General features: G+C 43.4%; 1 protein-coding gene across 6 annotated transcripts in view; it reads right to left on the reverse strand.

The window, feature by feature from the left end:
• Positions 1-19,037, reverse strand: part of LHFPL2 (LHFPL tetraspan subfamily member 2) — a 127,338-nt gene that overhangs the window by 7,492 nt on the left and 100,809 nt on the right. For 5 of the 6 annotated variants that reach the window (XM_065656474.1, XM_065656476.1, XM_065656477.1 and 2 more), the window contains one exon: positions 7,913-8,698. In XM_065656474.1, coding sequence (XP_065512546.1) covers positions 7,913-8,342 — 430 coding nt within the window. In that variant the 5' untranslated portion in view covers positions 8,343-8,698. Of the gene's footprint in view, positions 1-7,912; positions 8,699-8,809; positions 8,850-19,037 lie in introns of those variants that run through there. The other variant, XM_065656479.1, reaches the window with a different exon arrangement.

Here is a 19,037-nt window from a genome sequence, read left to right on the forward strand (position 1 = left end):
TGCAGAGATACTCTTTCCTTTTAAAATTGTGTCAGGGTCATATAATGGTAAGCAGTTACCAGAAGAAAAAGCAGTTTCCTAACTACTGCCTTCCCCAACCTGAGGAAGAAGGTAAGATCCCTAGTATTTTCAGCCATAAATTAACTATACATTTGCTCATGCGTTTTTTTCCCATTTATTACACAAATCAAAGATGCTCGCTCATAACCAAACCCATGCAAACCTACATAACCTTCTGACAGCATTACTCATGTTGGGGCGTGGAAACAGGGACGGGGATACAGTGAAGGGGGCTACTGGTGTGAGATTCAACTATTAAGTGTATTTTGCTACCCACAGAAAAAGCCGAAACTAAGTCAGTTTATCAGGTTGAGATGGGTTGCTTTGGCAGAATGACATCATATGGGTTTTCTGTGTTGTTTTTTTTTTATATTGGCGTGATCTAACTGCTTGGACTTCTCTGTAACAAAGTGCAAGCCTGCAGACCTCTGTTTTTATGGGAGGGAAGGGCATAATTCCTTGTTAGCTTTTAATAATTTTTATATATGTGGCAAGAGCCCCTATTGGTTTGGTGGGAAGGAAATGTGGAGACTCAGAGTAAGATCAGTCCCAAGCCCTAGAATGACACCACTGCCTCTTTGCCGGCTGTCGGCCATGTGAAGTCATGTCACCACACTATGGGGGCTCCCGTGTGGCGGATGCTAACCGTGCAATTAAGTCAAGATAAAGCAGCTTATAGGGGAAAAGCCAAATGTTTACAAGTTTTCAGCAATGCGGAGGTAACCAAAGATATCTCCACTCACAGGGCCACTGCTCAGGCACAGCCATGAGGGCTGGTCACCTCTCCCATTTTACCTTAAAAGCCAATAAAGCATTGAGTGTTTGTAATCAAGGACAGCCCAATTAAAGGCTTCAAGCGGCTAAATGAGAAACTCAAATGCGGATAGTAAATTTGGGAGGTTCCTGAGTCAGGGAATGTTAGGCTGTGTTAATTAGTCCATCCATAAAAGAAGCAGAGGAGAAGACCCAGTATATTTCTCACCCCTCACCACAACCTCTACCACTGCCATTTGACCAGTGAGCACCATGCCCTCAAACCATCCATCGCTTACACTGAATCTGCAGAAAGGGCATGAAAACCACCTCCTGACCACAGCTCTATAAGAGAGGCGGAAACAACAACCTGCCTCGGCTTATGAAAAGAGGTAAAAGGGCTGCAGGCCATCTTTTTCATGGCATTACATTTCCTCAATACTGATCCTGCAGCACAAACAAGACCTCGGGGTGCTGGAAGGAGGAGCTGAAGAGGAACCAAGGCTCAGCGAGAGGGAACAGAAGAAGGGGCATGCAGGAAGGGGAGAATTTTGGGTGGATTCATGGGTCATACAGCAGCAGAATGCAGGTCATCCTCATTGGGGAAGGAAGCAAGGCTCAAAACCACTGATTTCCTTCACCACCACACAGGCACACTGAAGACAGGAGCTAAGCATAAGTAAGCCCTCATCTTGAAAGAACCACTTTCATCTTTTTTCTTGTGTTTGGGTGAAAACATAGTATTTGTCGAGCTTAAATATTATCTTAGTGCTTGCATCCTATACACAAACAGCAGCATCGGTCTTGGCTCTGAGGCCTGGAAACAAAAATCTGCTGGAAAGGGAGCCCCACTCCCCCATGCCTCTTGAGGGGCAGCCAGCACCCTCTGACCGCGCATTGCCATGTTTGGGGTTTAAAGAAGTTCTTGGCATCGCAGCCACACTGGCAGAGGTAAGGGACCTCACTGTGCATGTGTGCCACAGTAAAACGTTTCTCAGTGGGTATCACAAGAGGCTCACACTGAGCATCGCTTGATGGAAGAGATTTATGCTTGCTGAGAAAATCAGCTGACAAACTTGATCACTGAAAACCTGAATTTTTTGTATTTCTATTCTGTTTACAATCTGCTGGGTGTTTACTGGTTCCCGTGTGCCCACCTTGATAGCAGAGGAGATGAGCTGACCACCAAATCTAACAAAATACTCAAAACTTCATGTCTTTGAAGTTAGTAATACTCTCTCCCCCTCAGGCTCAATAGCAATTTAGCACTTGAACTCAATTTTCCTTCTCTGGCATACTCCAACAGGGCAGTCCCCTTCGCTTGAACTTTCATCAGCCAAGTGTGTATTAGATGTCGTGCTGGCATTTGGCCATATAGGTTACAGGAAGCACTATACCGCAGACAGCGAAAGCAGTGCAGACTCTCAGAATTTCCATGCTAAATCCCTTGCCCCCCTTTTTTCTTTCTTCCCACCCCAGGAATTCAGAATTCTGGCATCAGAAAATAAAAACTCTGAGCTAAATCCAAGAGGAAATACACTTTTTGAAAAACGCATGCTCTGCATTTTAGAAAGACAAACAAGAAGCTTCCTTGCCTTCGAGGGCAAAACCACTCTGGTCTCCTACTGCCCGGGCTCCCTGGCTGAGCAACAGCTTCCATCGCCTACAGGCAGCAACGTGAGCTCACAAGGTGATTTCTTCCTTGCTCACCAGCCTGGCTCTTTCTCAAACAAAATAATGCTTTTTTTACAGCATGCTGCTGCCTACAATCAAGTATCTTAAACTCCTCTGCAGCTATCATAACCTTTTCCAACATGTTCTGCGCATCGAAGGGCTCTAGCAGCCTCATGTCCCCTCCACGGCAGCTTGCTTCTCCTGTGTTTTCTCCCCTCTCCAAGAAAAGTCCTGGCTGACCTCCCACTTCCTCCTCAGCTTCCTCCTCCGCAACTCCCCAGGGCCTCCTCACCTTCCAGCCGCCAGCAGCGCGCAGCCCCATGGCCCCAGGCACCACAAGCCCACCCTGGCAGCCGGATCCTACTTCCTACACCCCCACAAGCAGCTCCAGATCCTCTTCCCCTTCAGATGGTTCCCATTACGCTCTGCTCAGACCATCTTCCTAATCACCCAGCCTCCCAAATGGACATAATGACCCAGAAGTATAACATGCTGAACTATTTCATAGTGCAAGAGTTGTAAAGCAAACTCTTTCAGCAGCAAAGACTGTTACAGACACAGCTAGCTTCAAACTGGGTTTCACCTCTTTGTTTTAGGAAATTGTGGAGGAGTTTCCTTGCATTTGAGGGTAAAGCTGCACTCCTGGAGCTGAACCATTGCCCAGTTACTGCAGTAGGTTTTGGTGGAAGGACCCCACAAGATACCACAGCGGCAAACAGAAGACGACATGAACAGTAACGAAAAGGAAAAAAAAAAAGAAATCATGGAAGGCACAGAAGAATGGACGAAGGACACCTTGTGATACCTGAAAAGAGAAAGTATTGTGGAAGGCACTTCATGGCTTGGGACTGAGAAGGACAAGCGCCGGGGGAAAAAAACCCCAGCCTCCCAGAACAAACTGGTGGTACAAGAGGACATGCTCGGCAGGAGTAAAGTAGGGTGAAATGTTAAGGAAACTTCAGCACTGGCTGATGAGAGGAGAATACCAAAGTAGGATCCTGGAGAGGAAGAAGCCAAGTCATCCCTGAGTAATGCTGGAGGAGAAATTCCTGGGGTGAAGGAAGGAAGCCCAAACCTGCAGCATCTGGGCCCAAGCAGACAGACTCAAACAAGGTGGCTGGGGGAACCCAGTGCTGCTGGCCCCCCTGCAGCAGCCTTTGAAGACACAAACCTCTGCTTTGTCTGACTGGACATACATCTGTCAAAGGCACTGCTGGCAGCCCAGCCTGCTAAGCCACACGATGGCAAAATACAGCCATGCGTTCACCGCACCAAACCAGAGACACACCTCAGCACACGGCTGGGATGCAGCTGGTCTCCTGACTGATGCAACCAAGTTTTTACATGCTTATTTATTTTTGCATTCTTCGGTCAGAAACTCATTTAGTCAAGGCCTGTTTGAGCTAGAAGACAGGGGACCACAGAGAAAGCAGTGAGAAGGGGGTGACCCACAACTGGCCTCTCAGATAAAGCCATCAGCACTCTGGAAAGACTTTGGAGGACAGGAACTATTATTATCCCCTGTCAATAAACCTGCCTGGCAATGCAGCCCTGCTCCAGCACAGCAAGGCAGGAATAACAGAAACTGACCTCCCGAACCCAGCTGCCTCCCTGACACACCAGCACCCTTTCCCCTCTGCTCTCCCCAAAGCCTGTCCAGGAACACAATGGCTCCTCAAAGGAAAGACAGTGGCCTGCCCAAGGCTTGTGGCCGAGATAATATATGTGCTGCTAATTCAGCTTCCTCCTCCGGGCGCACCGTCAGGGTGTCGCTGGCAAGCTGCGGCTCACCTTCAAGTCTGGCAGCTGCAGGGAACGGGCCGTGTCTGCCCAGCCACCATGCCAAGGGCCATCTCTGCCCAGCTGTGCCCTTAGGTGTTAAAAAGAAAAGCCAAGAAAAGTTGTTGGTGATGAACTTCATAAGGGAAACTGTGTCAGAGGTGGAAGTTGAACCCGTTTTAGGCTCTGTCTTAAGCTCCCCTCCACCCTACTTTGAGGCCAGGTTATGTTTAGATTATATTACTTTGCATCAAAGTGAAGTACCCAAGCCTGGGTAAGTCTTGTAAACACATCTGCAACAATCCTATATGCATAGCAAGATACATCGATAGGAGATCACCCATTTTTTACTTCCTGTAACTGGATGATTACTGTGAAATGTTACTTTGAATTGGTTCTTACCAGCTACCATAAAACAACATGCTGCCTCTTCTAGCCTCTGCATTTCAAGTGATTCACAGGCTGTAAAAATAGAATACTTTCCCCAAAAAGACATTCAAATGAAAGTCTGCCTGGTCGTCTTGCTGCTGGGTAGTAATTATGTGTTTAATTACACGGCTCCATTCTTTGTGCTCTCTATTGCAGCGAAAAGATGCTTTTCCAGATGAAACGATCCTCAAACATCTCCAAAAACAGGGCCACTGATTACAGTTTCTGCAGCTCCATAATGAAAGGCACTGTAGTCTGAAAATAAGTGTAGAAAGTCTTGCTCTATAACAAAGGAATTACGGGAGTTTAAACAAGAACCATCTTTTCTTCCTTTATGGCTTTGTATTTCTAATTTTCTGCCACAAAAAAACTCCTCTATGGACCAGATATGTGTATGGCTCCTTCCTGTTGACCTAAATGAGAGTTTGCACACTTGTCCAAGGGCCAAAACAGACGAGATGTTGCTTTCTGTTCTGTAATTTCACCGTAGGCATCATCCAGGTCACAAACAATGTTACTAGACTAAAAAGATATATCCGGTGTCTGTTATTATTTTTTCATGACGAATTCCAGGAATAAATTAACTTGTTTTATGTTTTTAATTATATTAAATCTCCACTGCAAAGATATGGAGATTTTAAATGAGATTAAGTCTTCAAGATCCCGGATTCCCATAGATGACTCTACCATGGGTGCATCCCATCTTTGAAAATGAGATGTTTGACATACTTGCAAATATTGGACTGGTATAGGCAGAGAAACAAAATGATTTTGTGAATTCTTGTCCTATGCTTATTAAAAACATAATTGTTTGCATTTGAAAGAATGACCTTATGCTTAAGATGATTAAAGCAAGGTTGTATCTTCTTCTCTGGTCGGGGCATTAGTCTAGCTATCATAATCCCTGTATGGATTAACTATGCCGACAACTGTCCTTCTTGAATGACTTGCTTAAGCATTTTCCAAAACTCAGGAACTGAGAAAGCCGAAGTTAACAGCTGTGATAAGTCATAAGGAAAATAATTTCAACCAAGTAAGCAGATGCTGTAATGCTACTGGCACAAAAGTAGCAGTGGACCCAATAAAACCAGTCTTGAGAAAATGAGTTGCTAGCCACAAGACGCCTGGCTGCAAGTACTGGCAGGCGTACTTCTCATAGCAACGGTTTCAGTAACATGACCTTTCTGGTACCCAGTTTCATGCTGTGTCATTTATCTAAATTGTAAGAGGGCAAGTGCTTCCATCCTCAGTACAGCTCAAAAAGGACTGATCTATTCCCTAACATGTAAGAAATGCTTTGTCGACTGTAGTATTCAGTTCTTGAGACCACAAGTCCCATTACAGGTACAGCTGGTTTGACAACAAAATATAAAACTGTCTTTGCACATATTTTGTCACACATGCATGGTCTCCAGAACAGTACTCCAAGATACAAGAACCTACTTCCTGCTATTCTTGATGTTAGACTATATATTTTGAGATGGTATCAGAATTGTAACTAATCTTTTCAACATCCCCAAGTCTGACACGCCAAGCATCTACTTATGCTGCCAACCAATCTCTCTCATACAAATACCTCTCCAACAGAAAAAAGTGATGTAATCTCCTGAAAAACAGGTTTCATGGATTATTTCTGAACTACAGGGTAAGAAAGCAAGGAGCCAAAACCTTCCCCTGGCTTAATCTGCATTGCACAGCTCGATCCTTCTCACACTAGTTGTGGCAAATTCAGTAAACCAGGAGTGACTACAGCAAAACCTGTAATTTTTATCTAAAGGAAATTCATCTGCTAACTGCATGCCATCATGTGAACAGAAGCATCTTGAGCCAACTTAGGGATCTATTTCTGCCCCAGAAGCACAAACCTTACATTGTGGGTGACATGAAATAAGCGGTGCACTTCTATACTGGAGATGCATGGAGTGGAGGACAGTGAGGGCCACTGTGCCAGCTCTTCAGGAGTCGGCATCCCTGGCCTGTATCGCTGGCTCTGGCTGCAGCAGGCAGCAAATTAAGTTTTTGCCTGTTTCCCTATGTGTGTTTAGAGAAAGATTAATTTAGGTCTCAACTAAGCAAATGAAACCAACCAGCTCCATAAAGGTTAGAACACCTGTCATGACACTTCCTGTCTAGGTACACCCACCACAGATGTGTTTGGCCAGCTCAGTGGACGTGAGGAGGTGAGAAGCTGGACTCACATTTCGGTTAAACAAGTTAAAGCTCCTAATTTTTGTTGTAACAAAACTGTTTTATGAATCAAAAACATCTGCTTCAGAGCACCACCAAGAGGAAAAGAGGAGGTGGCCCTGCTCATTCCCTGCCTCCTCACAGGTCTCTGAGCGCTGCCAGAGACAGGGCAGAAGATGACTCTCCTCTTCCAGGTGACCACACGCACACAGCACAAAAGATGAAAACCTGCGTATGGGACGGGTTCTCCCCATGGCTCACTGGCAAGTACAGAAAGCCAAACACTTCTCTAACAAGGGCTGCCTACTGTCAGTTTACTAACAGTCATTTAAGCTCTGTAAAATCCATGGGTTTAAGCAGAAACACCAAATCTCTAGAAGCAATTCATCTTTTCAGGTGAAGCACAGCTGATACTTGGACAGTGAAAAGAGAAGTTCACTGGGCTGTGTAACTGCAGCTGAACAATAAGCTGCCTAAAGGAAGGTTTATCATAAGGTATCGCTTGTCACACTCACAGCCCAGAAGGAGCCTGCTTAGCATGAAATGCTGGAGAACTGGGTGTGTGACTGCAGGCTGTTCTTATCCCTGGGGTGGTATTTGCTCTCACCACAGTTATGAAGCCTCTGAGACACTGGAAGAACTGCCTTTGGTCCATGGAAAAATTACTAAAGTAGTGAGAGGGAGATAGACTGCCTTAACATGAGTATTAACTTTGCTCTCTGCTGGTAACAAAGGAGAGAAGTTTTTGTTACTAAAAGAAATTCAAACGGGGGAAAAAAGTGAACAGCAAACAAAAGCAACACTGGTCAGTTCATTTTGGCACACACTAGGCTGCAATTCTGCTGCCAATGTCAATGTATTACACGCTGTGTACCTATAAATTTCAGTTGTGTTTGAATAAACGCAAGCATACAGAACTGCTTTGGGTCTGCCTAATGCAGTCTGTCTGTAGACAGGACAGATCATGATATTTCTTCAGCTGAATTGCCCCAAAATTAAAATCTTTAGTGGCTCTCCAAAGTACACGTACCTGCAATCCCTTGTAGCAGCCCACAGACATTAAAAATGCTTTTCTTCATAATACTCTGCACGCACATAGTAAAGACAGACACAAACGCCACGGCACAGAGAATCATGATTCCCACAGCTAGGAAAATAGCGGTTGCCTGCCAGAATCCACTGGCAATCTCATTGAAGTTTTCGGCGTAAGGACCACAAAGCGTGTCTCGTCTAGAAAGCTGCATGTGGGAGATTCTGGTACAGCGCCCGTAGATGCCCAGTGTCGGATGGTAAGGCTCCTGTGACCCCCCCGTTCTGTTGTCCACATCCTCGGAGCTTGAAGGCTTCGCTTTGCCAATCAGCCAGTCTGCACTCATGAAAGCAATAAGCTCTGCGAAAGCCACCACAATACTCAGGAGAGTCCATAGCATCGACCGGCACGTTACAATGACATGACACATATTGATGTTCAGTGCTGGTGATCAGTGCAGCTGACAGTCTTAAAATCCAGGCGCGACAGGGAAAAAATTAAATTAAGAAAGAAAAAAGGACCCAAAGACAATCACTGTGGCTACTCTGCCTGTTCTTTTAGCTCTCTTGCAGAGGCCAAGATGAAATTTCTCAGGAGAAAAAGTGAACGGCCCCAAGTTTTGCAAGCAGTGTGGTCATTTGTTCTCTCCGTTTAGTTCCTCCTTTTTTCTTTCTGGGATGCTGAGCTCTGACGTATGCTTTTCTCTCTTAATATTCATATTGGCACATGATGCTGCTGGCTGGCGGGGGAGGCCGCAAGGACTGCCCACTGTTTGACATCACACACCTACAAGAAAAATGAGACAACACATCAGCGGTGAGAAAAAAGTCTTCATTTCCACCCCCACAACGAGCCAAGAACTCGCACAGATCCACATCAACATGCAAAAGCTCTCACAAGGGCTCGTCAAACAGAGCCTGCTGGAAAAACCTCCTGGATTTGTCTCAGGGGAGTGATTAATCTCTGGCTGCCCGGCTGTACTTATGGTATCTGCTCTGACCCATCCCATTGCGAGTGTTTGTCAAGCACTTTGCAAGCAAAGATCTCGGTAACACCCAGTGGTCCCACCCACTCCTACCACCACGCCCCCACCATCTTCCTCTGGTCAAAATTACCAAGGTTGCTGGCAGTTACCCAGCGAAGTGTTCATACATGTTTAAGCTGTTTCACAGACGTGCAGCTCCTGCCTTCAGTGTGGAGAGGCAGCACAGTGCGCCTTTGGGAAGGGCTCTGGGCACAGCTCCGCGTGTCATGGGCACCTTGGGTGCAAGGGGCACTGAAGGAACTTTGTTCCAGCCTTCTGGGCTCCTGTTGTCTGCAGCTGAGCCAACCCTGGCCTTGAGAGGAGGCAGACAGGCTGGGGACAGCCCGCCCTGTGATGTGGTGACACAGCCCATCCCTTTGGAGCCTGGGGTTTGCAGGAGCAGAGCTCCTTCCTCAGGTTCCCTATCTGGCTGTGCACCAGCATTTCAAGAAAGCGATCTGCCTGCAGGTTATGTCACACACCGCATCCTGAACTGATGCCAACACTGGCAGCCTCTGGTGACTTATACCACTGTCAGCAGGAATCTGTGGAAGAATGCCCCAGTTGCTGCCAAGTGGCCGAGAGCCCCAGTGAGAGGGGCTGCCAGTGAGCCTTGAGCTTTCTGACTCTCCTCAGCTCCCCCCTTCCACAGTCCCACGCACGCTGGGATTGCAGCAAAATGTTCCCCAGGGCTTTCCCCAAGCCTTTATGCTGCCTTTCAACAGCAGCTGATGACATTCCCAGAGTTACACTTATCTTAGTACAAGAGGCAATCAGAGATCACTATACTTCCAACTGGTATCCAAATATTGGCCTTAAAATAACAAACGGGTCACCGCACACGCCTCTGAGCTTGAACTGAAACTGTGTTGCTTGAACGCAAGGGAGGGAGCAGGAAATGCCCTGACGTTACCCCCTCCACACTTCCAAGTTTTCCTCACAAAAAACCAAAATATCGACATTGAACTGGAGGCAAGAGAGTTGAGAACCAGATCTGGACCTCACTGCTGTGCTGCTGCCAAACACAAAGGGGTCAGCAGCTGCCAGAAAAGCAGACATCCCCCCCAGTTTGTTTTTTGGGTTTTTGTTTTTTTCCAGATTTGTCATGGGCTTGGTATTTAATTTCTTAGGAGTTTTGAGCCCAGTGGTTGAATCCTAGTCCCACTGAATGCAAAATGAAACACACACCCACAACTTCAGCACATTCAGGATTTCATCCAGCAATTTCTGCTCCCTCCTATACTAGTCGTAGTGAATCATCTGCAAGATTTTACCCACATTACTCTTCCTCATCTAGATCTGCACACTCCTCTGGTACTAGCAGATACACAGAATAAAGCTTCTGTGCCAACAACTCAATTTTGTCTCGATGTTACAGCATTGCCTTAAAAAAAAGGCAAAACATGTTTGGTTATGCTTTTAGCCACACTGAGATAACAGTTCAGAGTTCGGCCCATTTTCCATTTTGGGAGGGAAAGCATCAAGTTTTCAAACAACCTGACATATTGATGACTTGAATACACCCTTTGTAATAACAGAGCTGAAGTGTCAGCCTGCCAAAAAAAAGTTAATTCTCTCAGTATTTCCACTTTAAATAACAACTGGAATGTAGGAAATGCCCACTACAAACCTACATTTTTCTGATGTCATCTGCACAATAAAAGAGAATGTAATAGAAAATGTCTTTATTTTTCACGAGAAGTTCCAAAAAGCTCTCGAGTCTCTACTTCTGTGCAAGCACCACACCCATGTGAACTCATAGTCTTTGTAATCCCAGGATTTTAATTGAGGTGCAAAGGACATAGCTGTTACTGCTTATTCTGTACCTGCTGAACATAAAATACTGTTTATTGAACACAGATGAGAACAAAGTTCATATTTACTTAAGTAGGTGGAAATTCCAGATGAACACTGGCAGCCATAAAAGCATGGCACCGATAACAAATGTGGGATGCTATATTAGAATGTGAATAAAAGACCAAACCATGAGGTTCTTTTTGCGTTTGAAATGCAAGAATAAACTGCAGTAACATTTTAAAATACAGCATCTCCAGAAAAGTCACTGCATAAGCAAAATAGCCTGTTTAAAGATGATATTGAGGTCATGTCAAATCTCAGGACTTCACTAGAACATACATTTCCCATTTTGCAACACAAGGAAACTTCTACAGCACCTAGAGATCAGTAAATGTCATCGATAACTACAGTTCAACAGAATACACTCTGCTTTCCAATGATTTTTTTCTGGTACAAAACATATCTCCAGATCAACATATCCTTACTCCTGGGAGTACTTCTGCATTAATTTATTCTTGCACTAGTGATGCCTTCAAACAGGAGCACCACTCACCTAAAACTCATTTTCCTGAGCAGATGGACAGAAATATATGAAGTAGGATGGCATATAGACCAGAGAAGGGGCAGGGGCATTTCTTCTTTGTGATACTTAGCAAGGAAAGGTTGCAGATAAAGTACTGGAGATAAGTTACAGTTTGGTCATACTTGTGTAGTTAACCTTTTCCTTCCAACACACCCCACCTTGAGTTTCCAAATGAACCTAACCAATTCCCAGGCAGTTCAACAGCACATTTTGCCATACATCAGAGCCTTTCCAGACACAGACTGTGCTAAATAATTGCACTTCATGAAGCTTCCCTCCAGCACTCTGCCGTCCCCTTTTCTTCCATTTTTGCTCAACGGAAACTCAAGCCAGGCCCTTGCAAGGCTGAAAACTGGCCATTTATTCCTCCTCTCAGTTTCCCATCCCTTGACAAGCTTTTTCCATGACAGAACATTATGTTCTTCACAGCACGACACTCAATATCCACTTCTGACCGACTGTCAAAATGTTTGCTTTGACAGCCCAAATTCAAAACATACAATGGTTCTTTAACCCCTTTAGTATTAACTCATTCAAAATAATTCTTACTGAGGGAGCAGACTACAAAAAGTAGGCTCACCCCTACGTCATTTGGGCCTCCCTCTCTTCTTATGATTGCAATCATATGGGCATGGAAGTAGGACATTCGCGCCGGGAAGCGGGTGTCCCAGGAGGGAAACGGCCCCACACGACTAGCGCCTGTGTAGGCTGCACACCATGGCAGCTCCCCAAATGTGCGGGTCTTGGCAGAACCATCCCAACCCACCACACAACCCACCGCTCCTTGGCTGGACAGCACACCTCTTCAAAGAGTCAAAACTATACCTTCAACCTCATTTACTCTGCTTGCTGAACAGTGCTCGTGGTCAGGGTCTGCATTAACTGAAGTGTAACACAGTGAAAATACGTCGGTGAGAACACCAGATCCTCACAGCATCCAGAGAGAATAAAACTGAATTCTTGGACACAAAAATATGTTGGTTGTTTTAATATAACAAACCAAACCATCTTAAAATATAACTAAAATTTTTTTCCTCTTTAGATACAATTTTGACAGCCAGATACTCCGCCCCAACTTATACTTTCACATCTGTAGTTAAGACTATTCAGCTGTTGACTTTTACTACACAACATTGCTATATCTTAAGCAGCTGGTGAGGGGTCTGGAGCACAAGTCTTAGGAGGAACAGCTGAGGGAACTGGGGCTGTTCAGCCTGGAGAAAAGGAGGCTGAGGGGAGACCTTATCACTGTCTACAGCTACTGGAAAGGAGCCTGTAGCATGGAGGGTGTTGGTCTCTTCTCCCAAGTAGCAGGTGATAGGTTGAGAGGAAATGGCCTCAAGTTGCGCCAGGGGAGTTTTAGATTGGATATTAAGAAAAACTTCTTCACAGAAAGGGCTGTCAGGCATTGGAACAGGCTGCCCAGGGAAGTGGTGGAGTCACCATCCGCGGTGTTTAAGAGATGTGTAGATGTGGTACTCAGGACGTGGTTTAGTGGTGGACTTGGCAGTGCTAGGTTAACGGTTGGACTCAATGATCTGAAGTGTCTTTTCCAACCTAAATGATTCTATGATTCTAAGTAAATAAATAACATCTATTTTTCTGAACTAGATAAAGAAACACACTTGCCTTCATTTTGCTTACACTGCCAAAACCAGAAAGTCAGAAGCTGATCCAAATTATAATATTTGAATTAAGGTTTTGATTTTAGAGATGTTGAGTTGCAAGGTTTTGCTTTGGCATACCACGCAGATAGGAAGGAACAGCTGCAAAGTTCAAATTTGAGTCAAATCACATACCACAGCTGTTTATTTTAAAAAGGTGTCCTGCAAGCAACGTACAAGAGACCCATAAGTACCCTCCAGAATAATGCTATAGCCAGTCCTTCATGCTTCCCTTATGGTCAGACTGAAGATGGGCGCTCAGGACTAAGCCCTATAATTCAGCTGTCACCCTTCCCAGCCTGATTCTGTCAGTTCAAGAGTGATCATCTTTAGATAAGTGGCTTTTGGCTTGGCTTAAACAAACAGCTGAATGGAAGGCCACACAGACTGCTGAAACTATCCCAATTTATAAAATAAATCCAGGCACAATAAAACATTTTCTTCTAAAGCTCACTACAGTCCAAAGCACAACTACATGGAGGAGTTTCTAAATCTTGTTTACAATACAGAAGTTTGAGCATCTCATAACCCAAAATGTGCAAATCTTGGAAGCCTGGGTTCTGCTTTCTCTGAAACATTGTTAGCAGTTACAAACACTGTGAAAATGCTTTGAACTATGAGAGGGGAAGTGGCTCCTATTTATGTTGATGTTTGCAGACTCACTAAAACAAACAGAAAGGGGCTCACTCACTAAGACTCAGTTACCTCAAGCTGACCCCCACCCAGGTTGACATGAGCTCCCACTTTACGCACGTTTCATCCTTACGTGTTGCTGGACAAGCAAGCTAGTCACCTGTGAGCTCACACTGCCTGGTTTGGCAGCCATCAAACCATGGAGGCAGGAGGGATGACAACACTTGGACAATGTGGGATGAGCATTAGAGATTATTTATTTTCTGGGTGACTCATAAATGTGAGTAAATAAACTTCTCCTCTCACTTGATCCCCTCACAGGAGGTATATTCATCTGGGTGCTGCTGCCCAGGAGGAGAGGGAAGGCTCCTGCCGACTTCCAGCCCAGTCTTCAAAGTAGTGGACCAGACAACAAGCAGGTGTTTCTGGAGATACCACCATGAACACCAGCTACCCTGCCAAAGATGCACCTCTGCATTTCTACCCCCACACACTTGTAGGTGCCTTGCAAATATAAGAAGAGGTATATTCATCACACTCTCTTGTACAAGAGAATAGGGACAAGGATTAGTACTTAAGGAAAGACAAGGCTCAGAGTAAGCTTTTTCTGCAGACCACAAGAAGCCCTACTGGCACTGGTTTCTGGTAAGTTGTGCATACTCCCAATGGGAAGCACCTGGACGAAGAAGAGGGAAGGACACTTGGATACTTCACTGTGTCTTTTTTTTTTTTTTAAGCAACACATTTCAAAGTAATCAAAAATATTCAGAGTCAGAAAACAAAACAGGAGAAGGTGCTTTAAAGCTGAAGTTGTTGCACAGCTTCAGACAAACAGCAGAGAATAAGCAAAGGATTCCCTCCCCCTCCATATTTTCATCAAATTATTGCTTACTAAAACAACATTCCAGAGCAGAGCTTTCTAACAGAAAGCAAAGCTTTGATTAGTCGTCACTTGTGAATTAAAGAAGGAGAGCAAACATTTGCATATCTCATAAATATGTAACTGCTATAAACCTGCACAGGCATATTAATGAGTGTGTTATTGTGACAGGCTGTTGAAAACATGCCATACTCTGTTCACAGGCAGATGCATTTCACTGGTAATAGAAGCAATGTAGACTTACAGTGCATCATGTCTTGATCCTGTTGGCACAACTTGCAAAATAGTTAAAACTCTCTTAAGTACCCTATTCAAATCCCTATTTCCTTGCCTTTCATTTGAATTATGCCCTGTTTACTTCAGCCTTTTCCTACAAAAGGCAGAGCTTGTGGATGTGAAATCTTAAACTATCTCTCATGTGCAAAATGATCAAATTCTATGTTCAATAACAGGGGAAAAAAAAAAAAGAAAAAAAAAAGAAAAATGCTGACAGTGACTGTTGTTCTCCTAAGGCAGCAAGAGATGGTTGTTTATTCCATTTTGCAAGATGGCTTTTTTCCCATCATGCTATGGAAAACGCCATCTAATTACAGGTGGATTTGTTTCTAGAATACATAATTGTAAAAGAAACAGATATAAAACTTATTTCCAACTTTTAAAAAAAGCAGTTGAAATGTACTATTATCTTTCTGACCTCATTAAAAGCCATGGCAAAATTCCCACTGACTTTAATAGGGCCAATACATCACTGAAAAATCACTAGAAGAATGAGAGTTTCCAAATTTTCAGACCAACTGCAGGGGAAATTCAAACACAGGATTCATTTCCCTCTTCCCTCATCCAGACAAAACTTTGCTTATTGCCCCCCCACTAAGAGGAGATCAAGCTAACTCAGACTTCCAGCATCTCCTCTGAACAAATTCTCAAGCAGGAGATTTGTTCCATTGCTCCGTATTTATTGACTTATAAAATTCCTTAAACCTACAGCCATTACATTGTGTTTTGAAAACTTATTCAAGATCTTTTGCAATTCCAAAATTTATTAAAACCTATAGGGCTAAGGAAAGCTAATGTGTAGCATTTCTATTGTTGCTATCTCAAGAGAAAATTACACATAATATCAAAAATCATCACTGAGGGAGCAATCTTGGCTACAATTAGTGATAGCCTAACCGCTCAGGAATTTACCAACTAGGAGTGGAATCGTGAGTTTCCTTTCCTACTTTGATTCCTCACTAGCGCACTGAAGTCTCAGTCTTCAGGAGTCTCAGCTGAAGTACCCTTTCTTTGTTACCTAATTACTTCTTACAGCTCTTAATTACATCGTCTAAAGGACTGCGGTGGGGCAAAAGGGTGGTTAGGAGGAAAACGGGAAGTCAGAAGGAAAGTACTACTAATATTTGGTAGCAAACGAATCCTTGCTATTTTTATACTAAGGATTTTTACCTTAAAAGGAAGCTAGGCTTTGGCTGTTTAAATAGTTAACAGTGTGCGCATGAACTAGAGCATCAGCCCAAAAAAACTTGGAAACTGTACTTGTTGTAAAAAGCAATTCACTCTCATGAGTTCATCATGACAGATTTGGAACTGCTCTTAATAATTTATGAATATTGTATTAAGTTATTTATTAGACTAATATATTGGTTATTGTTTAATATGTGGCTGGTGAGAAAAACAGGCAGGAAAGGAAAGAATGACTCACTTATGCCTCTTCTCAGCAAACTCTGGAGAGTTGCTTACTAAAAAGACAATACTAAGACAGGAAAAGCCTCGCAAACACAGCAGATCAAAGATGTGAGGCCTATTTAGGAAGGAACAGTCTCTCAAACTGAAGGGAAGAGAAGCTGTTTTGGACAAAAAAAGCTTAAAGGCACCTACTGGAGGTGCCTGTTGAAGTTAGGCCAAGATGGGACACCACACTGGGCCCCTCGTTTGCCTTCAGGCAAATTAGACATGCTGCAAACAGCCTTGGTTCCTTGTATGAAGGAAACACCACTTCAGTTAATTCTCGAAAATAAACCATTGCTGTTATCTCCTTCCAGTTGTGGCGGAGTTAGCAGGGGGACCACAAAGGTTATGGATCTCCAGTCTGTCTGAACAGCCTGAGGTGGGCCATTCTTCTGCTGAGACACAACCAAAGGCTGTGGACCCAAGCGTTGCCCTTTACGAGCAGGAAGGAGCCAGGGATGTTTGCGCTGTTACTCACTGCATATGCCTGTCAACAATCTTCTACGTTAGTCTCTGCAGAAAGCCACCAGTTAGTGAGTCACCTCACAGGTATCAAGTGTTCCCTGGCTTCATGACGTGTAACGTTCCCACAGCATGGCAAGGATGCACTTTTGGCAAAACAGGACGCACTTTGGATTTGGGCCATACAGTTCAAGCAAACTACCCAACTACAACACCAGTGACAGATAAGATGGAGAACCTATCATGTTTCAAAATATACGTATTCATTTATGTTTCTCTTAATTCAGATTTAAAGCGAAACATCCTACCCAAATAATCAATACAGATGAGCAGCCCAGCACACTAACGCATACAAACTTCTCTACGTGACAGGAACACCTTTACTGAGGAAACACTGACTTTTCATCGTCCTATAGCTGAGGAGAACCAGTAGTGACCGAAGAAAACTGAAAAGGGTTGTCATGGATCAGAACTGCAATGTTTCCATACTGGAAAGGCACATAGACATCTGAAATATCTGGGCACCACATACAACAGTAAACTTGAAAAAGGTGCATGAAAATCCTTTTATCTAGCCTGGAAAAAAGCAAGGTACTCAGAGAAACACAGATATACAATATCTCTGCAAACATCTAATGAACATGAGCTTTAACCTTTATTAATGGTTAACCATTTAACTACAGCCAAGCAAGAAGAACTGAAATGAGATGTTTCTGATACTGCATATTTCATTAATAATTTCAGGAATGCTGTGTTCAGTTGAGATCTCTAAGCTTTAAAATGGAAGCTCACTGCAAAGAGCTCGGAAAAATCCAAACTAATAATTCAAATTTTGAAAACCCCATTTTAGACCAAGAAACAAAAAGAAACAGATGATTTATTTTCACAACTGGATTCAATTCTAAAATGAAGATTGGACATACTTCTACAAGCTGAGCCATGTACAAAATTCTGGCTTGTTTTATGCATTTTTACTTGCTAGACTAGGTATTGATAACAGTCCTTTTCTGTACTTAAAATGCATATGACTGTGAAAATGACTAATAAAAATTTTTGAGAGCTGAAAAGTGCTAGAGGGACAAAAAAATCTGTACCTTTCTCAGCTTTACTTCTCTGAAAATGCTCTATCATCTCTCTTGCCACTAATGTCCTGCTGTTTGTGTTGCAGCAGCACTTAATGGAGCAAACTAAAACTGGACCAGTGTGGGGATATGCGTTTAGGTAAGGTAGTGCTACACCTTCCTGCCATCTAGATACATAGGAACAATGGAAGGAATAAGGTATTAGTAACCATCCTAGTTTTCGAGATGAGATGTTCCTCAGTCTGTAGCAACACTGGGACCGGAAGCTTGAATGTTGCCATTACAAACCCTAAAACTCTGGAGATGTGATATACTCCTTGGTGTCATGCATTGTGCCAACCACTTCTCTTGTCATCCTTCAAACACAAACCTCAGCTATTCCTCTGTCACTTTGAATCTCCAGCCCTGGCATGCTGCCTGCAAAGGTACTTCTCCTTCTCCACCAAGTACGACCGTGGACAAAAGATGCCAAATGAAATTATCATATCTACAACAGTAACTTTGATTTTCCTGGTCACTAAGAAACAGTTTTGTTATTAAACTGTAATTTTTTCCTACAGTATTGACTATTGAAATAAATAGTTCCTATATCAACATGCCACAACAGCTTGTCCATCATATCACGAAATACAAATACACCTGCAAAGAAACAAACCTACTTTTATGACCACTCTTCTCTACTTGTACTTCAGAGAAGAACATAACTTCAGTCATAACAACTATAGGAGATGATTCTGCCCGCATGCACACCTTATTGAAGGGAATGAAGCTATAGGACAATAGCAGGTATTCAACAGGTCCCAGAAGGTTATAGGGAGGAGACTTCAGGACAGCCAGCCTTTTTATGTATTGGGTTGGTGAGTTTTCTTTTTAAAGCTTTCACTGCTATTAATCCTTTTGAAAGCAAATGCAGTCTACAAGCTAGTGTAAATGTAGCATCTGATTGTACTATTGCCAAAAGGTGGAGAGTTCTTGATTATGTCTTTTCCTTGGGAAATGCAAATAAATCAAAATCAAACCTTTTTATCTGAAGATCTCCCAATGCCAAGATAGACATCTATTATTAATAAAAAGTCCCTGTATACTACCAGCTCTAAGAAAATCTGTCTGCTTGGTAAGTTTCAAACATTTAATTGGATTCTGAAAATAATCTTTAAATATAGGATTACCTATTAGATGTCCTTGTTGATTTCAAGCTCTTTATAAATATAGAACTTAAGTGCAAAATTAAAAGTACAGCGTACATACACAGCACAAGAAACACTTTCAATA

Source organism: Caloenas nicobarica, chromosome Z, assembly GCF_036013445.1.
Source record: "Caloenas nicobarica isolate bCalNic1 chromosome Z, bCalNic1.hap1, whole genome shotgun sequence".
Classification (NCBI taxonomy): Eukaryota; Metazoa; Chordata; class Aves; order Columbiformes; family Columbidae; genus Caloenas; species Caloenas nicobarica.